Genomic DNA, 20,094 nt, shown 5'->3' with positions numbered 1-20,094 from the left:
TGTATGCATCAGGCTCCAAACAGTGCTGAGCTCTTGCCCAGATTAGAACAAGTTTTTCTTCGAATCAATATGAAGACTCAAACAAATGAAGATGATTGCCCCGTCATGAGTGCTTGAATAACACATGAGGTCTGATCTACTGTGTCAGAAGAATGTGTATAGGAGTACGTATAAATGTAAGTTTCCATAGCTTATGCCAACTCTAACATGTCATTCCACATTTGGTAAAATTCACAAAGAACACTGCATTCGCCTTCCAAGCATGGCCCTGGAAACTTCTCTTCTGAGAAAAGTACAGAGCCAGGGCCAGAGCACTTGCTCTATATGAACAGGCCTTTGGTAGTCCTTCATTTGAAACAAATTACTTGCATTAATTGGCTAGTAAGTCCTTGTAATTGCCTGTTAGAGGCATAGCTAACCCCTTTTGGGCCATGCTGTGCTTTCCACCCTAGAATGTCAACATGGTGGTGAGCTGCCATGGAGAACACCAAGGAAGCAGTATGATACCCGATTCTCTTATGGCTGGAGTTGCCCGGCTCTAGGTTCAGTACTGTAATCTTGAACGTGGTGATTTGGAGCAATATGCGTGATTAGGAGCCTTAATTGCATGTTGTAAAGGAAGCTGTGACCTTTACAGTCCCATTCTGGATGTGGTATTGTTCTACTGGGAGGAGGAGGAGACAAGTGGGTGGGGAGGGTTGACAACAGCAGTGGTTTTTGTGTGTAATTACTTGAGTGTATGCAGTGCTTTTAAAAATCATGTGTGCAATGCTCCAAATATTAGTGGCCATCCATTTATTTAAATAAAATTTTGTAAAAATCGAGTTGCCTTGAATAGTAACCCAGTAGCACTACCAGTAAATTGCAAATGTTGAAAGTATAGATCAACATGTACAATTCTCTAAATTTTGGCCAATTTGGGAAAAGGATACAACATTAAAAATTAAAAACATAATATTCTTATCTACCACTCCATTAGCTAAAAATGTTACCGCTTAATAATGCCAAAACCATTCCATACAGCATCAAAAATTAAGACAGTGATATAAATTTTGTCATTGGCAAGGTATTTTACAGTTTAAAAACGACTTTCAAGTTCAGTATACGCAATATGAGAGAAAGCAATAGGAGAGAAGGCAAAGCAGGTAGCCTTTCCCCACCTTTACAGCTGAAACAGGACAGAAATGTTACATGACTTGCAGCAGAGGAGTTAGGAGTTAAAGCCAAGCCTCTTGCCACAGGTCATCACTTCCTCCCTCCCGTGGTATCATAACTGGGAGACACCCACCCTGAAAACAACTGCATTCCCCGGGCATCATAAAGCCCGAGGACGAGGCCCAGCGCTGTGAAATGCAAATTAATTCCGCCAGAAAGCTGCAATGTTTCTCAACACATTGTCTCGGGTGAGCTCCATGGAGTAGGGATTAATACCTGTGTGTGCTAGCCAGGGTCCCCAAGAACAAGAGGAAATGGCTGGGCCTCTTCTGTCAATACCTAAGGACTCGCTGGCGATGCCTGCACAGGTGGAATGCACTAGATGGGAAGCAAGTACCCAGACAGCCCATCCCTCAATCATTTCACCTAAAATGTCCTGATGCTTGAGGTGAAAGGTATGTTTGGACCCTGAACTGTGGTATAATGCACTGAGTATCCCTGTGGTTTTATATGTGAATGCAGCCATACAGAAAACCACCAGGCGCTGATATTCTCTGCCCCAAGCCATAAATTACCTCCAAAACAGCATCCTCTGGATCTGCAGCTGCTGCTCTGTAAATGACTGTGCCCGGGGCAGTGTCTTCCAGGATATAAATCTCAGTAACTGCCAGAAAATGGGTGATAGATGTTATAAGCCCCAAAGCCCCTCATCCACTCCTGGATTAAAGGTAAAACTGAAGGCACTGTGCTTGCTCAGCACAGACGTTTTCACAGGGTGATTCCCATTAACCATGATAATCATAGCCATATAATAAAAATAGACACCATTTGTCAAGTATCTATCGTGTGTCAGGTAGAGAGCAAAGAGATTTATAAATTTAAACAGTAACCATATTGAACATTTTCTGATTGCTGAGCAATTGACATCATTGGTATGTTATTATTCCCATTTTACTGAGTTTAGAAAGATTGAATAACTCACTTAAAGTCACCCAAGTAATCTATATATATAAAAGGTTAATGTGCAAATTGTCCCCTCGGGAATTTGACCGTGCACTGACCACCAGGGGGTGGTGCAGAATAAAGAAAGGCCCCAAGGCCGGCAGCCAACAGCTGGAAGGAAGGCCCCAGCTGGCCCTGATCACTGGCCAGGCCTAGGGACACTACCCATGCACAAATTTCGTGCACAGGGCCTCTAGTATATTAATATTGTCTGATGATTTTATTAATGCCTGTCTTTTCCTCAAGTTTTCCCTCTTTCTATCCATTTTTAAAACTGTGGCAACCACAAACTTGCCCATTTACTGGTCAAACCACTCTCCCTGAGTCAGGAACACTGGGGCACCGGTGCCCTCAGTGCCTGAGGGGATAACCCACCCTGGCAGAAGCTACCGCATCATTCTGCCAGGCAGCACGATTTGTGGATAGCAAAGGAGTCCACAGCCTGTTTGGACCACAGCCAACCTGGCATGAGGCTCACTGTTTCAGAAGGCAAAAGAACACAATTTCCCCTTGAATCTATCCTTGAGGAGTTTCTCATCTGCTAGGGAAAGGGATGGAAGAAGGCTAACATTTACTCAGCACCTTCTGCATGCCCATGGTTGGGTGAGCTGCATGGAGTGGGGATTAATACCTGTGTGGCCAATGAGGAACTGAGGCTCAGGCAGGATCCACAGCTCTCTCCAGTGTGTGGCCACCCCAACACCTAAACCTCAAGCGATTGTTTTCAGTAGAGAACATGACTCGTCCACATGCAGGTGTTAAACACTCGACTACATAGGAAGTCAGAGAAGAGAAAGACAGAGACAAGAGTGAGAGAAAGATTCACATGAGGCGAAAATCAAATGGAGAGAGAGCGAGAAGCTTCTAACTTAATGATACAGACACACTGTTAAATAAATAATCACACCTACAAAAGAGTAACTAGCGTACATAATAATCAAACAGAAAAATAAAGGTTTTTTAAAAATATTTTTTTATTGATTTCAGAGAGGATGGGAGAGGGAGAGAGAGAGATAGAAACATCAATGATGAGAGAGAATCATTGATTGGCCGCCTCCTGCACGCCCTCTACTGGGGATCGAGCCCACACCACGGGCATGTGCCCTTGACTGGAATTGAAGCTGGGACCCTTCAGTCTGCAGGCCGATGCTCTATCCACTGCGCCACACCAGCGAGGGCAGAAAAATAAAGTTTTTAACACTGAGCAAGTTATTTTTCTTCTCTGAGTCTGTGACCTCATCTATACAATACGAATATGAACAGCACCCACCTCCAGAGCTATGAGAATTTCATGAACTAACCCGCCTGAGGCCCTCACTCTCAGGACAGCGCCTGCCCCACAGTTAGCACCCGGTAGGTGCCAGCCCTTTAGCATTCGTTTTGTTGGCATCATTCTCCTTATCTCTCCTATAGCCATCACCCTACGAGAGCACAAAGGACCCAGGGCACAGCAGCCACGCCATGGACCCAGTGGACCCTTCTTCCCCCAAGAGGAGAGCTCTGTACCTTGGTCTCTCTGAGCAAGGGCTCCCCTGAAGGTGGGCGGCTCGTTCACATCCGCAATCTGGATTAGAATGGTCTGGGATGCCGTCGCCCCGTGGCTGTCTTTGGCATAGATTATCAAGGAGTAGAGGGTCACCGTCTCGAAGTCCAGCTTCGGTACTCCAGTGGTGAGTAACTACATTAGACAAAGGAGTGCAGGGTAATGGAGCCGATGACGGCTTCACGAGGGTGCCAGGGGTGGGCAAACTTTTTGACTCGAGGGCCACAATGGGTTCTTAAACTGGACCGGAGGGCCGGAACAAAAGCATGGATGGAGTGTTTGTGTGAACTAATATAAATTCAAAGTAAACATCATTACATAAAAGGGTACGGTCTTTTTTTTTTTAGTTTTATTCATTTCAAACGGGCCAGATCCGGCCCGCGGGCCATAGTTTGCCCACGGCTGAAGACAGAGTATTCTACATCTATAATCCCCAATTCGATTCAGCATTTGTTAAAAAGAGATAAAAATCTTGTGTTTAAAAATGTGGAAGCAACATGATCTGATTTATCGAAAACCTCCATGAACAGAGAATTCCCACCTTTCCGTGTTACTCTTCCTAACGACAGTTTATTGAGTCCCTCTCCCAACTCTCAATTATCAGAGATTATCTTAAGCACTTAACAAACATGTCATTCTCTCCTTTTTAATTGCAAAAAGGATATTATTGGGTGTGTTATGCAGATGCAGAAACTGAGGGTGAACAGGTTAAGCAGCTTGTCCAGCTTTTCACAGAAAATGCAATAGCTCTGACTCCACCTGACTTCAAGCTCATGCTCTTAACCATAAGCCTAAACTGCCTTGCACCTGAAATGGATGAAAACGGAGCCAGGCATTGCTCTCAGTTCTTCACCTCATTTAAACACGGAAAAAAGGTTATGAGGGAGATACTATTATTACCACCATTTCACAGATTGTAGATTATATAATACAGCTGGCAAAGTCACGCCGTAGGAAGAGGAAGGCCTGGCCCTGACTCCTGCCCCAGGACCTTTGCACTGACCAGCGCCATGACTGGTAGTAACACCTGAGTGCTACCCTCCCACCCCCATGAGAAGTCAGTCAGGCATGCATATTGGGCAGCTCTCCTCCCCTGGACACTTATCACAGAATGGACACTTTATCTCTTTGGTTCACAGAGCAAAGGCTGTTCTCATCCTCATGTTACCGTCAGTGAGGACACAGTGGCTCAGAAGTTAGAAGCCCGAGTCACACAGCTCACACGTGACAGAGCTGACATTTAAAGCCAGGTCTCCCTGACTCTAAAGTCTTTTTTCTTCTCATCCCACCCTGATGCTTTGATGCGTTAATTTAATGCTATAGCCTGATTTGAAGATGTATGGGATTTCGAGCTGTGATAAAGGACTTTCTTGCCCCAGGAGCCTAGGGCAGACCCTCCTGCTGGGGTTCCCTTTGCCCTGGGAGCCCCTGGGGGCAGCACCTGTCCTCCTTGCTCCCTGGCACTTTATACAATACCAAGCTTTTCAACAAATGCTTACTGAATTTTTAAAAACACAAATGCTTATTCTTTACACTTGGCAGTGGAAGAAGGCAGGAAGGTGGTTGAAGTGCCCCTCTGGGTGGTTACCCCCATCCAGGAAAAGTGCTCGCATGCAGGGTACCTGGAATTCCTCTTCTGTCCCGCCAGTGCCCGCCATTTATGCTGCTCAGTGACAGGTAGCAATTTGGTGATTACATAACCGGAGTACGCCTTGGCTCATCTCCATGAGATTTTGATTTATCTATGTAATCAGCTCCCTGTGAGCTCTGCTGTTGTTTCTCCAGCAGATTAGCTTGGCTCCGGCAATTTTTTTTTTTACAGCCTTCCCAGTAGCCGCTCCTAAGCTCAGCTTTTTGCAAACTGAATAAGCCTATATCCTGCGAGGAAAGAAGTTCAAGAAAGGATGATAATATGCTAAACCTCAAATAGAACAGAGTATGCCCTTTTACACTGGAATGCTGTGGAGACAAATATCTGCTCATTGCGTTCTGCCTTTATCTGCAGATTTTTTCCATGATAGAAAACTTTCATAATTGAACTGTTTCTAAAGCTCTCTAGAGCCGGTCTATGATACAGTTATTACAATGTGACTTTCTTATAGCTTTATTGTCTGTAGTTTGACAATAGTGCCGAATATTGAGGTATAAGTATATGTATTAGGTAACAGCTGCTCCGTGGTCATTCCTTTTTATGGGCCAAGCACTGAGGTGGCGCTTGGCACGCATTACCTGACAGGACCCACCTAGCAAGCCCTGAGTGAAGTCTTGTTATTATTAATCTCTTTGTACAGGAAAACAGAAACAAAGAACACCAAAGCACAGAAAAGTCAAGTAACTTACCCAAGGTCACCTTGCTGCTAGTTGGAGGAGTTGTGGTTTAACGCTAGGCTTGTCAGCCCCTAAAACCTGTGCTGAGAACAGCTAGGATTTACTACCTTACAGGAAAAAAACAAAGCTAAACTAAAGAAAAATCAATACGCTTAACTATTGAACACTCTTTGCTGACATTTTGCTGTTTAGACTCATTTTAAAATCTGATAAGTGCATGCACAGCATTTTGTACTTCACTGAAGTCGGAAGCAAATTTAAAATCTGACCATCCCAAGGTTTGGCCAGGGCACTCAGCAGCCTCCTACTAGACAGGTTCTGCCCCTCACAGCAGCCAGCGTGGGCCCCATAACATGTAAGCAAATCGTCTCTTTTTTCCACAAAACTCCCCAGTGGTTCTTAGATGTGGTGGCAGATTGCATGTCCCCAGTCCTTTAGCCTTTCCTGTAACATGTCCTTTCCCGTGTGACTTTGCAATCCCCCCCTCAGAGCATTATGTGTATCTCCACCCCATGGCATGGACACGTGACCGGAACAGAGAGGGTAGGTCATTTGCCCAAAGCGATAAATACAAAACAGGACCTGAACCCAGGTAGTCTGACTCCACAGTCCCTGGCTCTTAACCACTTTCATACTGCGTCTCGTGATGCACTACGATTGGTCACTTAGGCATCTGTCCTCCCTACCAGTTTCTGAATCTCTTAAAACCAGGAGCCAGTTCTGATCCCCTACGTAAGACTCTTCGCTCCTAAGGACTCCGTTGCTCAGAGCACGGCAAGCAGCATGAGCTTCACGCTCATCTGGTCCCCTTGCTCCCAGGTCCCCTGGGAGGATGCAGAGGGTCCGGGTGGATGCTGCGCCTGCAGCAGGCTCGCATCATATTTGAGGAACCGTTAGCTTAGGAAACCCAAATTTTCTCAAATGAGCAGTAAGCCTGCCTGAACTTCACCTCGGGGGGTAATTAGCTTTATTATACCGGATGGTAAACGGAACTTCCTAACAAGGCTTACAGCCCTGCGGGCTCTGCCTCCCAACTCCTTCACAGCCTAATCCAGGGGTGGGCAAACTTTTTGACTCGAGGGCCACAATGGGTTCTTAAACTGGACCAGAGGGCCGGAACAAAAGCATGGATGGAGTGTTTGTGTGAACTAATATAAATTCAAAGTAAACATCATTACATAAAAGGGTATGGTCTTTTTTTTTTTCTTAGTTTTATTCATTTCAAACGGGCCGAATCCGGCCCGCAGGCCATAGTTTGCCCACGGCTGGCCTAATCTCTCACCACACTTCCCCATCAGCTCCAGCCACTTTGGCCTCCTCTTGGTCTCATCACCTCACGACACTCCTTGCCACAGGGCCTTTGCACATGCTCGACCTGGAGTTCTCTCTGTCTCTCTCTTCATCTATTTAATTCCTATTCATTCTGAAGAGTGCTTATCATGTAGCTCTTCCTTAGGAAAGTCTGATAGGTCCAATGTCCCCCTTAGGTGCATTCACAGACCTGCAGGCCTGTCTTTCACGGCTCTTATCACACTCACACTTTTATACTTGCGTGAGTGTTCCATTTATTAGTAGAGCTCCCTGTGAACCAGTAAAAGCCGTAAGGGTGAGGACGGAGTTCCACCAAGAGAGCCCCAGGGCCTTGCCCTGTGTCCGAGGAGGTCCTCAATAGATCTCTGTAACATAAATGCGTCTTGATATCCTCAAGAATTTTTAGAGGGTCTGGAACATCCTGGGTCCCAATGAGTGGGAGCTAAACAATATGAGCAGGAGGTAAGAAGGGCAAGGAGGGCAGTTTCATTTTAGAACCCTTGTGGTACCAAGTGATGATACTGTTTGCCTCGATACTTACTTCCCACTGATGTGTGGATCGACGAGACAGCACGAATGGATGGACTACAGGGTCGGCATTAATGATAACAGGATCTCCAATCAGAGAAGCGGGAGGTGAGACAGACACAGTGATTATGGCAACCCGTGTATGTTCAGAGACATTCTCCAGAACAGGGCTGCCATTTTCGATGACAAAATCTGGAAAAGCTAGAACATCTTCAAGGAAAAATAAAATGTTACTTTTATAGGGGTTTTTGCAATGCTTCCCGACCTCTTTCATATTTTAAAACCACAAAGAAAACGTACAATAAATACTTACAGTTCCTTTTTTATTACAAGTCATAAAATCAGCAGAGGAGGCTTACCAGTAGTAGGATCAATAAAAACTGTGAAGTATCTGAGGCCTTACCCTAATCTCCAGCTAACAGGTTAGGCCGCCCAGTTTAACGGATGCTGTCAGGACACACAGACTCCATGGTCAGAGATTGTGAGCGTTAATTCTATGTGTCCGTCTGACTGGACCACAAGGTGCCCAGACATGTGGCCATTCTTGTGGACATGCCTGTGAGCGTGATTCTGAATGAGATTACGTTTGAATCAAGGCCCTTGAATCCGGGCAGAATGCTATGGGCTGAATTGTGTCCCCCCCAAAGTTCTTATATTGAAACTTTAACCTCCAATGTGACTGTAGCTGGAGACAGTCTTTAGGAGGTACAGTAATTAAGGTTAAATGAGGTTATAGGGGTGGGGCCCATAACGGATAGGACTGTGGCCTTGTAAGAAGAAGCAGATCTCTCTGTTATACTTGATAAGTGACTTCTATTAAAATGTATATTTCCTTTAGTTTGGAAAAAAATTATTAAAATTACATAGAATTTTTTACCTCCACTCCCAAAAATAAATAATAGAGGCATTCACAGTAAGAGTATATACACATGCTCTTCCACATTGATGAATAAGGGCTTCATGCTTGCTTCTTCTCTCCCACCCCAGACACTCCCAGCCTCATAGGAGGTGTGGTGCATCCAGGAGGAGGAAGGACGCCCATACTGTCAGCGCCCGCCCACCTCCCTTCATTTATCATTCCAGGGCACACAGCTTCCATCTGCTGACACCGCCACCTTTCTGCCTGATGGTGTCCTCTAGCCCTGAAGTGCTGGAGAATTAATGCGTCTTTCCTTTTTTCTTTTTTTCTCCATCCAAAGATTCTCTGAGTTATTTCATGAATCTCTTTTAAAGATGGTTGCAAGCCTCTCTCCAGTTATAAGTATTTTCATCATCCTCTTTCCTGATTCAACAAATTCTCTTCTGCTTCTACACATGTGCTTAAGGTCACAATACATCCTTTCTGTTTAGGAAATGATCTGAAAATTTCTGAGCCATGAAACTTGTAAGTGGAAAATTTAATTTCTGCTCATTGATTTCCCTCTGGAACCGCACTTCCAAGTCTTACTCAGGATTTTTTCTCCACACCTCAGATGTGCGTTCCGTTGGGGGTAGACATGTGTATGCTGCGGGGGGGAGGGGGGGGGCGTGTTATTTAGCAAAGTATGTAAGAATAATGGCCCCACGCAAAGTTGTCCACTTCCTAATCCCCAGAACCTCTGAGTATGTTACGTTACTTGGCAAAAGGGACCTTGCAGATGTGATGATCTTGAGATGGGAGATTATCCTGAATGATCTGGGTGACCCCAATGTAACCATACGGTCCTTAAAAGTGAAGAGGAAGCAGAAAAGAGAGTCAGAAGGAGATGTGAAGAATGATCGGAAAGATGCAAACTGTCTGGTTTTTAACACGGAGGAAGGTGTGACTAACTGAGGAATCTGGCTTTTAACATGAAGGAAGGTGTGACTAACTGAGGAATCTGGCTTTTTAACACGGAGGAAGGTGTGACTAACCGAGGAATGTATGTGGCCACTGGATGCCGGAAAAGGCAAGGAAATGGGCGTGGCCTAGAGACTCGAGGAGAAAAACGCAGATATGCCAGTACCTTGATTTTAGCCAGTGAGACCCATGCCAGACTTCTAACTGCAGAACTGAAGTTCAGACATTTATGTTGACTTAAGTCACCACCAACTGTGTGGTAATTTGTTACAGCAGCAAAAGAAAACTAATACAGGGCTGTGTAGATTATATAAATAAGCATCTTTTACGTGATTGAGCTACCCACAATGCGCTAAAACTGAAGTCAAGTAACAGCACTCTTTTCTCAAACTCCTTTAGCAGCTTTTCATCTCACACAGAGTGAAAGCCAAGTTCACAGGCTGGCCTCCAGGCCCCACGTGACCAACGAAGCTGCCCTTCCTTTATTTGGCCTCATACTCTACACTCTTGCCCTCACGTCCTCTGCTCCAGACACACACACGTTTCTGTTCCTTAAACACGTGCAGCAGGTCTTGCCTCAGGACCTTTGCCCTTACATTCTCCCTGTCCAAAATCCATCTCCCCTGGGTACCCACTTCTCATTTACACACTTTCTTTAGGACTCTGTTATATGTACTGTCCCCGTGTCAGAGAGTCTTCCCAGGCTGTTCTTATATAAAATAACACTATGTCCTGCTCTTGCAGGTGAAAATTATAAAATGTCATATATTATTTGCTTATTTTTATTTTATTTACTTATATGTGTATTTTTTGCTTCCTTCCTCCCACCTCAAATACAAGCTTCCTGAAATTGAGGACTTCCATGTGTGAGGTCCCTGCTATATCGCAGGACCAAGAACCGTGTCTGGCCATAGTAGGCACTTAATAAATATTTATTTAATGATTAAGTGAAAAAAATAAATGAATGAAATTATTCATTTTACTGACTGAAGTACATCAATCACTAGTACATACTATTGACCTATCCCTCAAGACCTTATTTTGTGACACTATCTGTACATGAAAAGTTGCAACTTTCTTGCCATTTCACTGGTTCAGATTTTCTATTTGGTTTTATAGGTTGAGTCATGTCAAGAGTGACTTCTGCATCTGATGATACTTTGTCGCCATTGCATTAAAGAATAAATTAGCCTGGCTGGCGTGGCTCCGTGGTTGAGTCTTGACCTATGAACCACGAGGTCATGGTTCGATTCCTGGTCAGGGCACATGCCCAGGTTGGCAGCTTGATCCCCAGTGTGAGGCGTGCAGGAGGCAGCCAATCAATGATTCTCTCTCATCATTGTTGTTTCTATCTCTCTCTCCCTCTCCCTTCTTCCCTGAAATCAATAAAAAAAAAATATTTTTTAAAAAAGAATAAATTGATTTGGGATTTTCCTCAATTATATTTATGTGCTGAAATTTTAGGAATACTTAGTTTTCCACTGAAAAACAGCTCAATACCTGAATGTATAATAATCTCTAGGAAAGAGAACAATAATTTTCTGAGCATATTAACTCACCCATTAAACTGTTATCTAAATAAGTAAAGTTGACATTTTATTATGCATCTACTGTCAGAATAGTTCCATAATAAACTCCCTACTCTCTGAAATTAAATTAATAAGCCAAAATAAAAAGAATCAAGCCTGGCTGGTGTGGTTCAGGGGTCGATTCTTGGTTGGGGCACTTGCCCAGGTTGCAGGCTTGATCCCAATGTGGGGCATACATGAGGCAGCTGATCAATGATTCTCTTTCATCACTGATGTTTCTCTCCCTCTCCCTTCTTCTCTGAAGCCAATAAAATATAATTAAAAATAAATAAATCAAAAGGATCAAAATGATGGTAAGAGAATGGAGATCCAGAGGCTACCCCTTTATATCCAAGGACAAAAGGAGATTTGAAAAAAAACTAGTTGAGTTGTACCTTTAATGGAGATAGTAAAATAATGCCCAGTAACTGTGTGCAGGACATCAGGGATTAGTGGGGACTGTGGTGAAACCAAAAGTTTGTTCCTACCTAATGGAGGGAGCTGCTACTTGCCCACATGGGAATGTGATCTGAGTTATTTTTTGTGAGGATCCTAAAATGGAGATGTTTTGGTGAAATATTTTGCTATTCAAAACATCTGTTGTCCTCAATGCATCGAGAGTCTCTAGTTTGTGACCTCAAGTTTAACATAAAAATCTTCACCCATGAAAAAAGCAAATTATAACAAATTAAATTGAAATATAATCTTCCTTAGATTTCATTATATCCTTACTTTACTAAATGTCCCACCCACTGAGTTGATAGTATCAATTCACCTGATGTTTCCATTTCAACGAGACAGATGCACACACAAAACTGGAGCAGTGGATTCAAGTAGAATATTCCATAACTTCAGAAAATTCTACTTAAAGGTTATCTAGGACTATAGAACATCCCTGTCCAATATGTAATTTAATTTAAAAGTTTCTAGTAACCACATTTCAAAAGTTTTTTAAGTGAATTTAGTTTGAATATTATATTTTATTTAACCAAATGCATTCAAAATATTATCATTTCAACATGTGATCAACATCCTATATAATAAAAGCCTCCTATGCTAAGTGTCTGGTCGTCTGGTCATCTGTTCAACCAATCAAACGTAATATGCTAATGATATGCTAAGGCTGCTCAACGCTCACTATGATGTGCACTGACCACCAGAGGGCAGATAGTCAACCCATCGACCAGTCGCTATAACATGCACTGACCACAAGGGGGCAGACGCTCCAACTGGTAGGTTAGCTTGCTGCTGGGGTCCAGCCAATCAGGACTAAGCAAGAAGGGCTAAACACGCCCTGGAGCCCTCCCACAGTCCCTCCTTGGCTGGCCAACTACCCACGTCTCTCCCCGCCCCCAATCATGCACTGGCAGGGTCCCTTGGCCTGGCCTGCATCCTCTCACAATTCGGGACCCCTTGGGGGGTGTTGGAGAGCTGGATTTGGCTGGATCCTGCAGGCCAGGCCGAGGGATCCCACTGGTGCACAAATTCGTGCACCGGGCCTCTAGTTTCTAATAAGTTTATGTTAATAAGGTAATTTACATTGTTTTATTCATACAAAATCTTCAAAATCCAGTGTGTGTTTTACACTTATATCTCAATTCCAACTGGCCACATTCATGTAGTGAATAAACACAATTGGATGTGGTTACCATACTCAGCAGCACAGCTGTAGGAGTTCAGTGTTGTTTTTGCAAATATTACCATTTGTTTTTATCAGAAATATCAAATCTAATCATGCCTAACTAAAGTATTTGGAAGTTAGAGAGCTTTTTCAGTTTTCAGATAACCATCATTTATTCTTAGAATATTGACCATATTTTACTTGACTTTTTATTGGCAATAGTGACATTTTGGCTTTTACCCAACTCTAGATGTGCCTGGTTCTAAATAAAATGGCTAAATTCATTAATTGAGTTCTTTTATGAAATCAATCCATGCAACAGTAAGGAAAAAAATCACTTAAACCAATGTCTTGATGTTATGCATTCAAAATTTGGGTAATTAATTTTAAATTCTTGGGTCTGATTTTTTACTTTAATGTAATATATACTCATTTTTTAAAAATCAAACAATACAAAGTAAAAGTTTTAACATCTTCCACTCATTTCTCCTCACCTCTGCTGCTCTACTATATTCCACTCCCAATCTCAAAAAACTACACTGTTAAATATTTTGTATATATTCTTCTAGAACACTCTGTGTGCATGTATATATAGATAGATCTTTCTTAAGGGATCTTCTTAGGTTCAGAATTTTAGGACCTCCTGTCTCCACTCCCAGTACACCCTGGATTACTTTTTACCTGCACATCAGAACACACAGGTCTGCCTCCTCCTTTTAATGACTCCAATGTCCATAGTATGTCTGGACCGTTTATTTAATCCTGTACTGATGAACATGTAGGTTGCTCCAGTTTTTGCCATGACAACTAAGCCTACATATATCTTTCTGTCCTTATGTGTTGCCATAGTCTAGGTTCCCAGAGGTGGGCTGTTGGCTCTGAGACCTGGTAGATATTTCCAAAATGCCCCCCAAAGAACTTGCACCTGCCTACACCCAGGTCACGTGCCTCTGAGAGGACATTTGGACTGAAACGTAGACTTTCCAACGTGGCACAGCCCAGGGCCCTTGACAGCTTCCAGGACCAACACTGAGAAGTTGCTAAAGAAGGGAAAAGCAAACCAAAGGACTATCTCAAAGCTGCGTGACAGGAGTCCAAATTAAAGATACCAACCTGGGGCAGCAGCCAACAGCAGAAGCAGGTGAAAGAAAGGCATCCTGCAGCGGAAAGCCTCCCGCCTCCTCAGCAGCACTCCGCTGCGGCGCTCGCCTTCCCCGATTCTGGGGAGTGGCACCCTCTTGGCGGGGAGTCTTCTCCAGAGAAACGTTCTGTCTCTAAGTGCCCTGTATACACTTCCTCATGACACAGTCCTTGCTGAGTGATCTGTAAGGCGACACCTTCTTCTCTCAAAAGGACAAAAGCTCCAGTCAGGAGGTGGGCTTGAACAAGGGGCCAAGTCCCCAATTCACCTTCTTCTACATGCAAAGGCCTCCCGAAGCCTGGTGACTCTGGGGTGGCCAGGCTGTGTGGGGACACCAGGAAATGGTCAGCTCACTCGACTCACCCATTTTCAAAGGGTTTTGATTTAAAAGACTCCAGGTCACTAAGGTACATTGTCCCGCCTGGTTCTATGTGTTGATGTTTCAGAGTTGGAATGAGACCCAAACTCTCCGCTTGCCACGTTGCTAAGTGAGATTAGCGTGCCACCAGATCAGGATAAGATGCAAACACTAACCACCAGTCAAAGGTCAATAGGATACAAGTTAACACCTGTAAGTTAAAGCTTTAGGGCCAGGATTGGAAAAGATCTGGCTGGCTGTATGCAGACAACATATGAAAGATCTCTGGAGGCAGAAAATTGGTGATTCACAGGCTAAATATGACCTGCAGACCACATTTTAATTTTTTTAAAATATTTTTTTATTGATTTCAGACAGGAAGAGAGAAGGAGAGAGAGAGAGAAACATCAATGATGAGAGAATCACTGATCGGCTGCCTCCTGCACACCCCCTACTGGGGATCAAGCCGGCAACCCAGGCATGTGCCCTTGACTAGAATGGACCTCGGAACCCTTCAGTCTGCAGGCCGCCACGCTATCCACGGAGCCAAACCAGCTAGGGCCAGACCATGTTTTTCAATGCACAAAGCTTCTTAAAAATTTGAAGTTCAATAAGATTTGATTGGTCCAGCTCTCTGCAGTTTACCACATTCCTACCCCTTCCTGCCACACCCCACAGCTTCTCACATTTACCTGCCTGGCCCCTGCAGGGATTCCTGTTTGCAATCTCTTACTTAGAGGTTTCAATCAATTACTATCTCCGTAGGAGTCAACTGTTGTTATGGTTACCTAAACAGGATTATGCGGTCTCTGATATGCCCAACAGAAGGGTAATGTGGAGAACAAAGGGAGATTGTGTTTTTATCAGATTTTGCCCTGCTCTGGCTTTTTGGCTTTTCAGAGGGACAGTTACAAATGGCCAGGGAGTGATGGTGTGGGTCTGACTACAAGACACACCCTATGAAGGATGGTTGCAAAGAAAAGAAGACCCTTGAATTGATGCCCTTCTTTCTCTCTAGCTCCCTTATCTAACTGTCAGGCAGTTAGACAGACATGAGCAGAGCAAGGACGATGGGCCAGGCACAGAAACTCCCCAGGGCAGGAAGCCCCAGATGCCGAGCAAGGGCCCAAACTGGGAAAACAAGAGCCTCACCGCAGGGTAACCTGTCCTCCCCCAGCATATCAGTGGTCGTGGGGTTTGGACCCTTGACCTTTTCCTCCCTAAAGATAACATTTCGGCCTCGGTTATATTTCAGCTCCGGGCCCAGAAAAGCAGCAAAATCAGGCAAGTGACGCTGTGGCTGCCTCAGGACCAGCTGCACTGACTGATGACCCTCTGCCCTGGCGCTGACCAGTCAGTGGAGATCACAGCCCTGAAAGAGCACAGCTGGGAAGCTGATGAATATTCTGTTGGGACCCTCCCCTGGGCCTCCCCTAAGATTTCCGCCTGCAAGAGAGAGAGAGATGCTCTGGATGAAGGACCCAGTGCGCACTCTCCCCCAGGGGAGCACGCCCACACCGTTCCCTCCCCGCTTCTCCCCTCTAAGGGACCCCAGGAGACTTGCAATCAGGGGAGCAATGAGCAGCAGCAGCTTGGCCGGGGCTAACCTCTTGATCCCTTAGCTTCACGGCCCCCTGTGCTCTGACTTCTCAGTGAGCCAGAGCAGCCCAGCCTAGGTGCTCCCGCTACTCCTTCTATGCACCTTCCTGGTTTCTCTGTCCTAAGTGTATTTTTGCTGCGGCCAACAAATTCCTACTTGCTCCGCTGCACTTTGTGTCCTGACTGAAATCTCTCCTTCAAGGGGACAAGTTCTCGTGGTCTCGCCGGTAACAAAACCACTACCCACCTTGAGACTCTGCCACAACCTCCCCTTCCAGTCCAGAATCTCCCTCTCTCCACTCACTGCCTCATACCCAGTTCATTCCAGCATGGTCCCTCCTAAGTATTCCCGGGTCTGTACACTTCTGCCGCCCTCTACTCCCAACCACCACCATGGGTCGCCTGGGCAATGCCTACCCAGGGGCATTTCAACAACCATACTTTTCCCTCTCCCATGCATTTTCCAAACTGCACACCGCCATCTGTTTTAAACGCAAGCGCAGCGTTGCTTTCCCTTGTCGCCTATGTTCCCACACGTTGGTCTCCACACGCCTCGTTCCCACCTCAGGCCCTTTGCTCCGGCAGATTTCCATCCCTGGAATACTTCTCCCCGATCCTACCTTTCAACCTGAAACATCTCACCTCAAACGTTGGCCCTTTAAGAAGTCTTTCTCCATCACTCTGGCAGAAGCACCCACTACCACTAATTTCTACTGCATTTTTCTAGTTTTCTCCTAGCATCTTGTATCAGCGCCTGGCATGCTTTATCTCTTAGTTAACATGTTTAGTGTCTTTCTCCTCCACTAGGATGCAATTCCTGGGTGGGGATTCCACTTGTTTTGTTCAAGGCTGAATCCCCATTGCACAGAATAAATATATATTGACTAGCTCTGTAAAAACTATCAAATTCATGGAGACAAAAAGGCAGATTGTGGTTTCAAGGCAGGGGGGTGGCGGGTGGAGAATGGAGAGTTACAGGTACAGAGTTCCAGTTGTGCAACATGAAAAAAGTTTAGGAGGTGAATGGTAATGATGGTAGCACAACGATGTGAATATATTAATGACACTGAACTGTACATTTAAAAGTGGTTAAGATGGTAAATTTAAGTTATGTATATTTTACTTCAGTTAAAATCTGCATTGCTCTGAAGGTCAAGATCAAGGCCGTGAATTTGTTCTGTGGGATCCAGCAGCTCTGCCCTCCTTAGTCCAGCTCCTCACCACCATGGGCTCCTCACCGCAGCCACCCCGACTACCTTCCACCTTCTCTGCAGCATCTGACTCCTTCCACCCGGGGCTTTGGGAGCTGTGCCTCCTCTTCCTGGGACAGACAGGTCTTCACACGGCCAGCTCTTTCTCCTCGCTCGGCTCTCAGGCCAGGGACTCCTCCTCTGAAGGTGACCTTCACCTATTGTCCTTTCCTTCTTTCTTCATGGCACTTGCCGCTAGCCGAAGTTAATTTATTTCCTCATGTGCTGTCAGCCTCCCCCCCAGCATTTTCAGTTTTGTTATTTAGGGTGACTGTGTGTTCACTGTGCTTTCCCAGGTGTCGAGAGGAGCATCAGTGTCCACTAGGTATTCGGACAGTTGCCGGGTAACAATGAATAAAACATCCCCGGAAGGTAGCAGCTACTATTCCCATTTCACAGATAGGAAAATGGAGGTCCAGAGAAGTTTGCCGCCTGCCCAAGGTCCCATAGCTTACAAGGGACAGAGCTAGAATTTAAAAACAGGCTTGGCTCCAATCCGTGTCCTTGGTGCCCCAGCTCTTCTCTCTGCTCTTCTCCCTGTCCCACTCCGGCGAGCTCCATCATCTTCGCCAGACTCCTTGAAAATCCTGTGCATCTTGTCACAGAAGCCGAAGCAGCAAATGCTTTAGCCTGTTGCACACACACATGTATACACACAGTTTTGCACACTCATAGATATGTGCAAACAGACACACACATACAGAAATCAAAGTCAGCTCTTCTTTCCTAGTATAAAATCAACCTCATTCATCCAGGTTGTTGACAAAATACAACAGAATGAATACAGCTGTTCCAATAACCGAGTGACAATAATTGGGCCATGGTTAAAGAAAACGCTTATTCATGTATTTGTTCATTCACGCACCTGTTATTTATTGTGCTCTGGGGATTCCAGTGGACGAAGGAAAGCAGGCCAGGTGGAACCACACACCCATGTGGCTAAAGCACATCAGGTGCTGTGATGCAGTGCTTCTAAGAGGACCACCTGCACCCAGTCTCCCATGAGCGCTTTTCTATCCCTACTTTACAGATGAGAAAGGAAGCACAGCCCCAGCTGGTTTGGCTCAGTGGACAGAGCACCATCTTGAGAACTAAAAGAGTCCCGAGTCTGATTCCGGTTAAGGGCACATGCCTGGGCTGCAGGCTCGGTCCCCAGTGTGGGGCGTGCAGGAGGCAATCGATCAACATTCTCTCTCATCATTGATGTTTCTCTCTCTCTCTTCCTCTCTGAAATCAATAAAAAATATATTTTTTTAAAAAATAAAAGCAAGCACAGACAGGTTGAATTGATGATGGCCACACAGCTGAGCTGCAGCAAGAACCCAGCTGTAACTCCCAAACCCACTCGCTTAACTCCTTAGTGCAGTGGTTCTCAACCTTGGCTGCACATTAGAATCACCTGGGAATCTTTTTTAAATCCTGATTTCTGGGCCTCGTCCTCCGGAAAGTCTGTTTCTTTGTTACTAATGTTGTGGCCCCACCCCATAACAAAGAAACAGAATTTCCGGAGGATGAGGCCCAGAAATCAGGATTTTAAAAAGATTCCCAGGTGATTCTAATGTGCAGCCAAGGTTGAGAACCAGTGGCTTAGTGTTATATATCTCATTCTTGACCATGTTTACTTCCTCCCCCCAGGACTGGCACAGCAAGAGCCTTGCTTGCTACTCAAAGTGTGGCTTGTGAGTCAGCATCATCAGCATCACCTGGAGGCTTGTTAGAAATGCAAATTCTCAGATTCCACCCAGACCTACTGTATTGAAACCTGCTTTTTAATAAGACCCCAGGTCATTCGTGTGTACATGAAAGTTTGAGAAGCATGCTCCACATCACTGGTGAGGTCAAACACAGAAAGCAGAGTAATGTTTGTATCTCCCAACAATTTTCTAAAGAGTTTTCCTTCTTAGCATCCTTATTTTTGGAGGGAAAAACTCAAGTGCACCAACAGTGACGGTAATAAACCCTAGTGTCTGCTGCCACCTTGTGGTGAGGAGTTTCAACGCAGCCAGAATGTGCTCTTTTCCATTAAATAAATGGGAGAATGTTGGGAGCGAAGGGTGGACCAGGTACTCAACTTTTTTAGCCATGTGCTTTGAGAGAACACGACAAACGTTCAAGATATAATAAAATAGTCCTTGGAAGTGCTGTGAGAAGGCCAGGTAACAACCTGCCTTTTCATGTGTGTCCCTGGGACTGAGTATCGGCAACTCTAGTTGACAGATTTAACAAAAGCTAGGTCGTTGGTATTGCTCCTATAGCTTCTTTCCTCTTTGGAATTCAGCATGCACAGCTGACTGTGATAATCATCACCAACCCAAACGCCTGTGTTTAGAATCAGTGGTTCTCAACCTTGGCTGCACATTGGAATCACTCGGGAATCTTTTTAAAATCCTGATTTCTGAGCCTCATCCTCCGGAAATTCTGTTTCTTTGTTACTAATGTTGTGGCTCCACCTCATAACAAAGAAACAGAATTTCCAGAGGATGAGGCCCAGAAATCAGGATTTTAAAAAGATTCCCAGGTGATTCTAATGTGCAGCCAAGGTTGAGAACCACTGGGTTAGATAATCAGGTCCGTGCGCTCGCGTTGGCCTGGCCCAGGAAGCTGCAACACATTCCACAAAGTGAAAAGGAATGTCCCACTGCTTTGCCAAATGCATCATTGGGACCTGGGTGAAATGATGACCAAAGCCAGGCCCAGGAGTGATGTCTCTAACACCTGGAAGGGAATAAACAAGAGATTTCAAAAATCTGCATATTTTAACCCAACCAAGCAGCCCAGAAGTTCAAACTGCCTCAGTCCCTGAATAATTTTGTTTTGAAGTTTTTGAGCTCAAGCAATCTCCATCAGCGACTGCAGGTGAGGCTGACAGCA

At 44.9% G+C, this 20,094-nt stretch overlaps 1 protein-coding gene across 1 annotated transcript in view; it reads right to left on the bottom strand.

The window, feature by feature from the left end:
- LOC308530119 (cadherin-related family member 3-like) overlaps positions 1 to 10,304 on the bottom strand; it is a gene marked incomplete at its 5' end in the record, with an annotated part of 62,084 nt that extends 51,780 nt beyond the window's left edge. The window contains 4 exons of the mRNA XM_081106592.1: positions 1,731 to 1,819; positions 3,664 to 3,835; positions 7,881 to 8,077; positions 10,283 to 10,304. Of these exons, the coding sequence (XP_080962718.1) occupies positions 1,731 to 1,819; positions 3,664 to 3,835; positions 7,881 to 8,077; positions 10,283 to 10,304 (480 nt within the window). The remainder of the gene's footprint in view (positions 1 to 1,730; positions 1,820 to 3,663; positions 3,836 to 7,880; positions 8,078 to 10,282) is intronic.
- Between the last annotated feature and the right edge of the window lie 9,790 nt (positions 10,305 to 20,094).

The sequence above is a fragment of the Myotis nattereri genome (genome assembly GCF_964212035.1).
Source record: "Myotis nattereri genome assembly, chromosome: 14".
Lineage (NCBI taxonomy): Eukaryota > Metazoa > Chordata > Mammalia > Chiroptera > Vespertilionidae > Myotis > Myotis nattereri.
This window is presented reverse-complemented; position numbering and strand designations above follow the sequence as displayed.